The sequence below is a fragment of the Galeopterus variegatus genome, unplaced genomic scaffold (assembly GCF_000696425.1).
Source record: "Galeopterus variegatus unplaced genomic scaffold, G_variegatus-3.0.2 Scaffold3607, whole genome shotgun sequence".
Classification (NCBI taxonomy): domain Eukaryota; kingdom Metazoa; phylum Chordata; class Mammalia; order Dermoptera; family Cynocephalidae; genus Galeopterus; species Galeopterus variegatus.
In genome coordinates this window covers 66,394-78,734 of record NW_007729718.1, presented here as the reverse complement: position 1 = coordinate 78,734, position 12,341 = coordinate 66,394, and the positions used below count along the sequence as shown (strand labels likewise).

Here is a 12,341-nt window from a genome sequence, read left to right as displayed (position 1 = left end):
GAGGGAGGGAGGGAGGGAGGGAGAGAGAGAGAGAGAGAGAAAACCATCAGGAGAAGGAAGGTAAAGGATAATAAAAAGGCAGCAGAGAGGACCTGCTTTAACTGGCAGGTAGCAGAAAAATCCTGCTCCAACGCTGTAATAAATTCCAAGTGCAAACCTTATTAGCTTTCAGAACCCCCAGGTTTGCCCGCGGAGTAGCTGACGCCAGTTCTTCACTTACCATCTTGCAGCGGAAGAAAGTTTTGCAGAAACTGAGCCCACTCTTGATTTCCCCTTAAAGCCTGTGGGAGCTTTAAATGGGGCTGAGGGGAGGAGCTAGGAGAGGCGAGTTCTAATCTGCGGCTCCGAGTGCCGCCCTTTCATTTGGTGCGAGGCTGTCAAACTGATGACGTGAGCCAGGAGACACCCAGCCGAAGCCAAAGCCACTCGCACTCAGGGCGACCACCGCGCCGGGACTTGGGACCTGCGGGACCCCGGCCGTGGGGCAGGCGCAGGACCCGCGGTGCTCCGCCTCCGGGTGTGCGGAGCTGCTTCGGAACAGGCGCCGGTGCGGGCTCGCCGTGGACCGGGCGACGGGCGCCAGGGGCAGTGGCCGCGCAGCGCGGCCCGACGGGGCGGCCGGGCAGGGCGGGGTGGCAAGTCGGCCAGGGGCCTGGCATAGGGGTCAGTAAAATCCCGGACCGGCATCTCAGGGGTCAGGGCAGCACTTGGGAAAACCCATCCAACAAGCCCAGAGTTAGTATTGCTCCTGTGTGTATTCTGGCCACGCTACAGCAAATTAATGTGAACGTGCTGTATGATGTTGTAAATAAATGGCTTTTTTTTTTTTTCCTATGTGGTGTGTCTTATCTCCCCCATTTCTTGAAGTAGGTGTTAAAACGTGGAGGTGACATATAGCCATTCTGGAATGCAAACCTCACTAGGTAGCAGTTTCTGTCGAATTTGTTCACTCCTGTCTTCAAAATGCCTGCAACAATTCCTGACAGGTAATAAATGCTCAACAAAGATGTGTTGAAAGAATGACTGGAATTCCATATTTAGGAATATAAAGCGTCTTTCTCTGTGTTGGGTCTATCTCTCCAAGTACTATTATATAAAGTAATTATAATTAAGAACAATTGGTATATGTTACCACCTCTTCAAGTACTTGATTTCCTCCATCTTTTCTCTTCCATTTTTATTCTCACAATTCCTGTAGTGTTATATCTAGAGGAGAAAGAGGAGTGATACTGTCTTTGAAACCACTCAGCTGCCACTAATAGCCAACTCTTATTTTAGTTTACTAACTCGACAGGTACAAATTGGTTAACCATAACCCTAGGAGGTAGCTATTCTTACTGTCCCTGTTTTACAGGATGAGCAATGAGGCACTGAAGTTAGGAAACTTGACCATTGTCAACACAGTTAGGAATGGCAGACTTGGGATTTGAACCTCTGGCTAAAGCATCCATGCACCTACCTACCATGCATGTGGTATTGGATTCTCTTTGACTTCTTTCTGCTGCACGTTATAGCCATTTATGTAGTGGGTATTGTTATGAACTGGACTGTGTTCCCCCAAATTCATATGCTGAAGCCCTAACCCCAATGTCACTGTATTTGGAGAAAGGGCCTTTGAAAAAGTAATTACTCTTTAATGAAGTCATAAGGGTTGAGCCCTAATCCAATAAGACTAATGTCCTTAAAAGAGACACCAGGAATGGCATGAACAAAGAAAAGGCCATGTGAGCACACAAAGAGAAGGCACCCATCTGCGACCCAGTCTATGCTATTTTGTTATGGTAGCCCTAGTGAACTAATACAGGCACGGGGCAGGAATTGATTCTGGCTTGCATAGCCCTTTTTCTAAACGAGTTTTGACCTTTATTTATTCTTCTTTCTGCTGTACTTATCACCCATAGCACTTAGCATACGGCACGTACTCATTAGGTGCTCTGTGTCCAAAATTAACAAATGGAAGAGGAAGAGTAGGAAGGTCCGGACTTGTTGGAGTCCTTTTCTTCTGTTCTAATACTGTTTATCTACAGTGAACAGTACCAGATTTGGGGATCATTGTTTGGAAGATGGAAGAACTGAGTTGTTCTACATTGATTCATTTTAGTGAGTTACATGAGAGAGTAGTTCCATCTTTGCTCTTACTACACAAGGGGCAAGGATGCACTGGCAATATGACCTGAGGTGAAACAAATCAAAACCCATTTAGGTTGTAAGAACCAGTGCTCTTGTTCAGGACAAAGAACTACTCTTGCGTTTAGTACTGCCAACACACAATCTGTTTGGCAAAACCCTAATTAGTTTTGTGAGGAGCACCAGAGACAGAAAAAGGAAGATCAAGTTGTTCTTTTCTGGAAGTTGTCATAAATGAGACATGTGAATCTCTGAAAGATACAATTTCTTGCCTTCGAAAATGCTACAAAATGGGCAATTGAGCAAAGGTGGTATGAAAAAGGACCACAGGCTCTGGATCCAAATTTACCTGGGTTCCAAGTTTTGCTCTATTCTGAGATTGAATCTCCTGGTCTTATATTATCAAGGTTTCTAAATCTTCAGTTAGCTTATCTAGTAAATTAGGAAAGCAATGCCTACCTGAGAGGTTTATTAGAAAGCTGACCACCAGTGCTTGTAAAATTGCCAATTCACTGCTTAAATCATGAATAGTAGCTATTATGACTGTTAGGTATAGGGACTCTGCCTTTGAACACATACATTTTGCTGTGCCTTGCTTGTTAATAGTAACTGAAAATGAAAGCAACATTTATCAAACAGGGTTTTGGAGGTTAGAAATACTTTTTAACCTCTTTGATGGATATCAGGCATACAAATGTTTAACAAATCATTAACTGCTTTAGCTTACTTTAGTAGGAGTGGGAGTATATTGGTGGTACAGAAACCCTAAATAGTGAAAACTATTGACGGTTGAACATAAATCAGAAGATAAAGATTTCCTGAAATTATAAATGGATGGACATCTTTTTACTGAAGATGTACTGCTTAGGTATAAGCCTTATTATTATTACTGGTTTGACAATTTTTTTTGAAAATGCATCAAGTAAGCAGTAATATGAAATCTTTTGGCAGTTTGTTTTCCTAGGTATAAAAGAGGCACACCTTTCTTAGTAATGTAGATACAACCCATGTAGATGTTTTTTCTTCTAGAAACAATAAGATCAGTTAAAAACTGCCTTTTGTATTGTGTCTAAAGGGTCGGTGTTAAAGGGGAGATGGCTAATAACAGCCCAGTTGTTGAGAAAGAGTACTGCCTCCTGCCAGCGCAAAGATATAACAAAATAGAAGGTAATTCAACCTGTACACAAACCAAGTCTGCAGACAGAAAAGGGTGGTGTATGATCAGAGGTGGGCTGAGGAGATAAATAGATTGGCATATGGAATGTTCTTCCATTTCACCCCTGGAGAACACTTTATTCGATTGCCCCATTAGTGGATTCAGTAGCACATATAATAAAGCACAATTTTTAATTTCTTGTTACAATCATAGCTTTTTTCCCATAGATTCAACAGCTGAATCTCTAGGCAATAAAATAGATTGTATTTCTGCTTTCATTTGTAGGTGAGGAAAAATGTTACCCTTACAGAAAATTCAGTACGGTAGATGTTTTACGTTGGAAGATTTAACCTTGGCATTTTTTTAAGCATGTCTGGAGAACCATGACGCATTCAGTTTGTTGAGGCGTAGTTTTGAATTTCACCAGAATGACGTGCAGACATCAATCATCTTGACATGGACTTGCTTACTACCCACCACCTGCATGTCAACATCGCTTCCTAGTAGTCCTCATATACGTAATAATTTATGCAGTGGTAAAAACCGTTTCTACATGAACAAAAGTTATGAAAAAGAGAGTCAACTGTTAATTCTGGCAACAGCAATGAAAAATTAATTTGAGAAAATTATATTAGGATATTAGCCAGGAAAGAGAAAGGCCCTGGATAAATTAAAGTGTGAAATGCTCCATTTGTGCCTGATTCAGATTAGCTCTATATGAAAATGGGGTGTGTGTGTATGGAGATTTATGATACGGTTTTATTGGATGAATCAGCTAGAATTTATTTTAATAGCTATAAAACTATCTTCAATCCTCCATTTATTGACTCAGTAAGTGACTGCTTAATTTTTCACTTATGCTTGATTGCATTTTATTAAGGAAAATCACTTGCTATAGTGATACTCACAAATTTGAAGACTCTTAGTCTAAGGGTATATCTTTCAAATATCAACTATTTATCTCATATTTGAAAGATAACTAGCAAATAGATACAGATATATGAGTATATTCATTGTGCAAAGTGGGACAAACCTTTTCTGTACTTGGTAGCATTGCTTTCTGGCTTTTTTCATGATATAACACTTCAAAATAACATTTGTAGGCAAGCTGGAATAAATGGTTAAGGATTTTTGTGGCTGTTGACAGGCGTGGGAGTTCCCATTTCTCCCAGGTCCTATCAGGCCACCCCGAGGACAGGATAAAGCAGTATCTCACAGGCCTGTAACTTATTGTGCCTTGGTGCATTGGATAAGAAGTCCTTCTCTGTGGTAAGCTATCTGCCCAAATTGGAATAAGTAATCTCCATACACTGCTAAAATACATTCAAGGCAGTGAAATTTACTTTGCATTGCCACAAAGATTAGAGATGTGAAATCCCAAACAAAACAAAACAAAACAAATACAGCTCTATTCCCCCTACTTTACCCCAACTGCATTAGAAAATAATTAAAATAGTTATTATGATTAATGTGCATCAGAGATATACTAGTCCAACTATAATTTGAAATAAAATGAATTTCTGCTTCAGGAGAATCAGTATTGTCACAAACTAGGCTTTGGTGACTTCATTGCTCACGAAATCCCTCTTAGGGATTTTTGATCAAGAGGTTAGTGGATAAATTGTTGATAAGGCATTAAAGGCCTGAAAGATGAATTGGCACTGACCATGGAATCCACTTTTATCCTGAATATAATACAAATAAGAAGTCACTGCCTGGTTTCTTAAAAAAGCTTAATTAAGAGTGTAACAGCAAAATAGGGTGACTGGGACTTTACTCCTTCTAGCCCTGTAATTATCAGATAAACTGAAATAATGTGACTTCTTTCATAAAAAAAAAGAAATATATTTAAATAAAAAAAGTTAAGCTACAGTAAAGCTATAATTCCATATTTTTATAATCTATAAGATCAATAAAGTGTTCATTGAATTCTTATTAACCCAATGATTTGTGGCAAAATCACCTTATTTACAATCAAATCAAATAAACTTACTTTTGTATTTTTTGTATTTGTATTAATGAAGTTTGGGTGTTTCCAGTCAGACTGTTTTCCACATTTGTTTTTTATAAAATGAAAGTATAATGCTGACCTGTAGCCAGTGGAAGCATTTATATATGCTAAAACAATCTGAGAAAAATACAGAGAATTATAATTGCTATAAAATTAATAAATTTCATTAGAATAAACAAAAGCATCATAATATGAATGAAGTACCCTACCAACAATAAAATAAAATTCCAAAATGCTCTGTGACTTTAGACAGAGAGGGCCATGGTGAAGACAGTGCAGATAATCTTTTTTTTTTTTTTTTCCTTTCCTCTTTTTGTCTTTATCCAACCAGAAGCCTTCCACCTGCCACTTCTGGAGTATTAGCACTGCATAACCAAATCAAAGCCAATATTTTTAAACAAACGAATACATTTCAATAGCTTCATTTATAGGTAAGAGGGCACCAAAAGACAAGCAAGCAAATTGATTAAGCTCTGTAAGAAATAGTTATCATCTTAGAACACAATTGGGAAAAACTCAAATTGCATCTTGCAGACTTTGCATCTTTTAAAAATTTTTATTAGCATTTTTTTGCATATTCTTTAGTATCTATTTATACATACTTAGATGTGTATAAATGTGTGTGCTTATATATTTGCATACATTCATATGCATGTATCTGGAGCAATCAGTGAAGCTCTTGCCTTGAAATATTTACAGATGGATGCACAGATGCAGGGAAACAAGGACTTATTCCCCACTCCTAATTTTTTTATAAAAGGGAAAAATGTCCCGTGAAAACAGATTTATTTGCTTGGTGAGATGAAAGAAGAAAAGGAGCATTTTGTTCCCAATGTAATGTTAGTGTCTATGTGATACCTGCTTTCTCTGCTTCTCCATAAGAAGGCTTACAGAGGAGTAACTTATGTTACTCAACATAAGTTGAGTAAGTCTATATTATTCAGAAATGCATATTAATAAGCCTATTAAAACTATACATATGTTATGGTTTATTTATTTATTTATTTATTTTTTCCTTTTTGTCTTTTTTTTCGTGTCTGGCAACGGGATCGCAACCCTCGGCGCTGCGCCTGCACCTCACTCAGCCAGTGAGCGGGAACCGGTCTGTATGTGGGATCCGAACCCTCGGCAGGAGTGCCGCCGCGCTCCCAAGCGGCGCACTGTAGCAGTGCGCCACCGGGCCGGCCCCTATGTTATGGTTTACAATCAAGCTTTTTTTTAATACAAGCAACTTTTATTTGCATGTATCTGTTTTTTGTGTCTGTTGCTTATTTGTTTCTTAGCTCGAGAGAAAGGAGTTTTATGAGCATTACATATATGAAGAACAAATCACATGCTTTGTCATAAAACAAAGGTAATCAGGAGAAAAAATACATAAATGTGAAATTCAGTCATATGCAAATATATTTCAAGAAGTTTAAAATATCTATATTGTTTAAGCTAGAAAGCACAAAAGAAATCAACTTATGACGTGATGAACAAATTTGAGTAATTTTAATAGGCTTCCTTGTACAAGGAGCATGTTTTGCTTTTACAATCATGAAAAAGTTATCAAAATATATACGAGATCATACAGATAATCAGAAGTGATATATTTTTGTGAAGTAACAACATGGTTAAAATTAAAGTGACTTGAAGAGTAGTGACATTATATCTATGTATATGTTGACTAAAACAAGTATTCTCTTGTTGTTATCCAAACTTAACAGGGACAGTGGTGATGGTGGGACAGAAAAAGCTTTGTTTCTTTCTTACTCACACACTCAAAACTGTTTTAAAAATTGTGCAAATCTACAGAGAAGAGAAAAAGTAGTTTATAACAAACTAGCCATTTTAATACTGCATTGATTCAAAGTGCAAATAACTACAAAGATTTAGTGGGGCTTTCACACCCAGATGAAAAAATGATAAAATGCGAGGTTTGTGTCTCTTTTCTTTGATATAGAAGAAAATTAAATAGGGTATATCTATAATCTTCAAATAAAGACAGAATAACTGAAGATATTAAATAGAACTATTTCCAATAGTTAGTATTAAGAAATTGCCAGATGTCAGTTTAAAAAACAAAGACATTTGTAATACTCAGCACTATGTAAAGATAGAACTTGATAACTGTAGGGAGTGAGCTCTTGGTCACTAGAGGAATTCCTGAAGAGGCTGGATTACTGATAATCTCAGATGTTTTATATTTCATTTGTACACTGGTAATACTAAGAAGATATGCTCCTTAAAATTATTTCTGAAGCTGAGAACTCATAATTCAATATGATTTTTGAAATTAGAAGTCTATCTTTGTAATTAATTTCTATGCATATCTTTAAAGGCACAGGGGAACCCCTTGCTCTTTTTTATATGGGGATAGCTTTGCTGAGATGTAGTAGAGCTTCTACTGGGATAAAGGGTAGATAAGGAAGACAGGAAGCAGCAGTAGTGAGTGAGAAGGTTGGTGGTAAAGTAGTATCACTGCTAATCCCCATTCCTATAGCACCTTTTTCTCCATTCTCAGAGTCACTATATCCATAAAATAAAAAATAAGAGGAGCACATTTAGTGAGAGGATGTATTGAATCTAGCCCAGATATTAAGGGCTTAAGCTTTGGGGGGTGGGGGGAAAATTTAGAGTTTGGGACCTTTATGAGTCATGTTAAACTGAGCCATAGCTTATCAGGGTTTAAGGGAAAGTTAAAAGTTACCAAATCGAGTCTTCCTCCCACACTGATGCTTTGAAGTTCCCACATTGTGGGAACTTCAGAGTGTGAGCAGACCCAGATTTTCTGAAAATTGAAAAATGCACAAAGTAGATGACAATATCTTACGCCAAACGTAAAATTTAATAAATAAAGAAAAATAAAGAATATGCAGAGAAAATGGGCCAAAAAGTAGGTGATCATGAGAAAAAAAGAACATGAAGACTGGTTAACTGAATCCTTAGTTTTAGTGAGGCTAGGAAACTACAAGTTAAATGACTTTATTTTTGATCTTTGTGGAACAGTGTTTTTGCCTCTCACCTTCTGCTCTCCAGCTCGCCATTTCCCTGGAGGTATCAGCTTGCACTATTTCTCCTGTATTGAAAATGTGATTACGCTCCAGCCGAAAGCTGAAAATGTATGTGCGAAACAGAGAAAGCCCTACATATTTGATGACCCCCCAAGAAACACTTTTTCTGCATAAAATCAGAGAACAAAACAGAAGCTAGAGGTAGAAACTAGGACATAGACTTATGATCAATAGTTGAAGGTACTTGTAATGGAATTGTCAAAAAGAAATGTTTTTTTATAAGGAGTACTAGGTTCTCCATCCCTGGAGGTATTCTTTCAAAGGCCAGAAAGGAGAGAATTATTTAGTGAATACAAGCAGGCATTCATTCAAAACAGAGCTCCTCTTCCATTTTACACTGCATCAAGGAAGTACTGGGGATAAAGCACTGAACACAACAGACACCGTCTGTGTCTTAATGGTGTTGATACTCCAGGGGGAGTATTGCACACATTTATGGAACTTGAAACTGTGTAATGAAGGATGCTGTGGGAGTGCTAACCTGGAGGGGGGGGAGGGAAGCTAGGAGTAGCCTGAGGTGTCAAGGTGTATTTTCCTGAGGAAATGACATTTTATCCAAGAATTGAAGGAAGAGTAGGAGTTGATCAGGTGGAGAGGGAGATGGAAACATGCAACAGAGAAGACAAAAAAAAAATCTCATGCAAAGGCCCTGACACCCATACCAGAAAGAAAAGGAGTGGTGAGTAATGGGGCTGGAGAGACAGGCTGAGACCAAGTCATGTGGGCATCATGCTCTACGCTAACAGCAATGAGAAGTTACCGAAGATTTTAACTGGGGAGGTGAAGTCAGATTTATTTTCAAAGCATCAAATACCGGGTGAAGTAATGGCTTTCCAAATACGAGTCTACAAAGTTGAGGCACTTTGTCCAATCAATTACACCTTGAACAATACAGGTATCCATACCCTTGTGCAGAACTAGCTCTCATTTAAAAACAAAACAAATGTGTGTGTGTGTGTGTGTGTGTGTGTGAGAGAGAGAGAGAGAGAGAGAGAGAGAGTGTGTGTGTGTGTGTGTGTGTGTTTTCTCATTGATCCTGTGTTATTTCCAGCATATGGGATCCGCGGATTCATGACATTTAGAATGGAAAGGGATTTTAGACATCATTGCCTGTGTTCTTCTTTCATCTCTGGAGAGCAACCCAGGAAGTTTATTGAGCTGCTGAAGGCCACTAATTGTTCAATGAAGAGCTAGAACCAGAAACTAGATCTCCAAACTCCCATTTATTCTGGCTATAGTCAATGTTGTCCTTTGATGAATGATTAGAAATTTAAATAATTCTGTAGTGTTTATTGGGCAGTCTCATTTATTTTTCTTCAGGTTTATTCAAATGTTTCAATGCCAGCTAGTAGAAATACCCAATTTACATTCTATTTCTCTTCTTTATTCTTCCAATCTCTCCCTGACCTCTGTTCTCCTCACCTCCTCCCCCAGCAGCCTCACTTTAAATATGAGTTCTTGGGCTATTGTGATTTTATTTTACATTAACTTAGGACTGTGAAAAAGTGATTTTAATATTTTTCTTTGGCTATTCTAAATGTCACAAGAAACATTTATCTAATATTCTGAAATTAAATTACAGTTAAAATAGCCCTATTATTTCACATGTTTAAGCATCATTATTCAGGATATGATATTTTAATATAAAAAGCACCATGTTCTTAGGTAGAGTATAAAAAATAATAAAGGAATACATATAAATAAATAAGGAAACTCGAAAATTACAAAAAAAATGTGCAATGAACATGAATATTTACAAATGAAAAAAACAAATTGTTACCAATGTGTAAAACTGTTAATCTTACTAGGAATTCTAAAATGTCTGTGAATACTTATAGATCATTTTACAGAAATAATTTTACAAATTTGTATCATACCTTGCTGCTTCTGTGGCAGATTGTTTCAAAAATGCCAGTCATTTCAAAAATGGCTCCAGCAGCATTTCCACTTCCATAGGTACTTCCACAACCTTGCCACTTCCATCAAGAGGTGAAGTCTATTTCCCTTCTTGAAACTTACACTGGACTTTGTGACTGCCTCAACCAAAAAGAACATGGCAGACCTGTGTGGCTTCCGAGGCTAGTCCTTAAAGGTAATATTGCTTCTCTCTCTCTCTTCCTGTCTCTCAATGTTCAACCTAGCCACATAGTTAAGGCAAAAACCAGGCTACATAGAGAGGCTATGTGTAAGTAAGCTTTACAGGTGACAGCCTCAGGTCTTAGCTTACAACCAGTATTAAAACTAAAACATATGAGAAAGCCTTCCCATGATTCTAGACCCCGCCTTCCAGCCTGACACGGAGTAGAGCAGAAGTGAGCTATCCTCACTCAGCCCTGCTCAAATGGCAGATTCGTAAGCAAAATCAACCTAGCCACATAGTTAAGGCAAAAACCAGGCTACATAGAGAGGCTATGTGTAAGTAAGCATTCCAGGTGACAGCCTCAGGTCTTAGCTTACAACCAGTATTAAAACTAAAACATATGAGAAAGGCTTCCCATGATTCTAGACCCCGCCTTCCAGCCTGACACTGAGTAGAGCAGAAGTGAGCTATCCTCACTCAGCCCTGCTCAAATGGCAGATTCGTAAGCAAAAAAAACACTATAATTTCTTTAAGCCAGGATTTCTCAACTTTGCACTACTGACATTTTGGACAGGACAATGCTTTGCTGCAGAGAGTTGTGCTGTGCACTGTACGATGCTTAACAGTGTCCCTGGCCTCCTGCCAGTAACCCCACCACCCTCCACCCCCAACACACAATTCTTGACAATCAAAAATGTCCCTCAGTAAGTAAAATCTCCCTAGTTAAGGATCACTGCTTTAAGCCTCTCTGTTTGGGGTTATTTGTTGTACAGCCATAGCCATAAACCAAGTGATAGCTTGTCTTGGGTGATAGCTTGTCCCTCCCTGTCTCAGACATCATCCCCACCAACATCCTCCTTAGATAATTTAACCATGTCCGTATAATTAAACGTACAAAAACATCTTTATATAACATAAACAAGAGGGTATTTCAAAAAGTTCATGGAAAAATAGAATTGAAAGATAAATCTTGCCATGAACATTTTGAAGCACCCTCATAGAGCTATTTTTAACATCATTTTACAAAAGAATAGAAAGATATTATATAGATTAGGCTGTGTAATATTTCTTTTCTTACTCAGTAATGCTTTGTAGAAATCACTTAATGCATTCTATTTTATTGGCTATAAAATAATACATTGGCTAAAATGTTTTATTGTCTGTAACATTACATAATATATTCAAAAATTCCTATTTTAATGGATATTTGTATTATTTCCATACTTTTTGTTTCTATAAATGTTATATAATAAAATATTTCTATGCATATATCCTTATGTAGTGTTGATTTATTTCTTAGGGGTACACTTCCAGAAGAATATTCGCTGGGTTATAGCTTCAGAATTTTAGTAGATGTTGCCAGATTGCTTCTTTCTAAACTTGCTGCAGTACTTCACATTTTAACTAGCAGGATACAGCTTCTTTCATTTGTTTAGAACATTTTATGTCTTCCTAAGATTTTATATACGTATATATATAATGTATAAATAATAAAATACATTATGATATAAAATATAATATAAATATATAATATTTTTATATATGTATATTTCATATAGGTCCTATTTCACTCTGCTAATTTCTAAGTATTTTCAATCATGTGTAAGCACACATGCTATTATGAATGAGTTTTTTTTTTTAATGCTAATTTCTAAGTATTTTCAATCATGTGTAAGCACACATGCTATTATGAATGAGTTTTTTTAAAAATTTTATTTATTTATTTATTTATTTATTTATTTATTTTTAATTTTATTTTGTCGATATACAACGTGGTTGATTATTGTGGCCGATTACCAAAACCTCCCTCCCTCCTCCCTCCTCCCTCCCTCCTCCCTCTCCCCCCTCCCACCAACAATGTCCTTTCTGTTTGCTTGTTGTATCAACTTCAAGGAATTGTAGTTGTTATGT

The 12,341-nt window shown here is 37.4% G+C and overlaps 1 protein-coding gene across 1 annotated transcript in view; it reads right to left on the bottom strand.

Annotated features, from left to right (window-relative positions):
- GMNC (geminin coiled-coil domain containing) overlaps nt 1–223 on the bottom strand; it is a 7,245-nt gene extending 7,022 nt beyond the window's left edge. The window contains exon 1 of the mRNA XM_008585529.1: nt 158–223. Within this exon, the coding sequence (XP_008583751.1) occupies nt 158–223 (66 nt within the window). The remainder of the gene's footprint in view (nt 1–157) is intronic.
- Nucleotides 224–12,341: the final 12,118 nt, after the last annotated feature.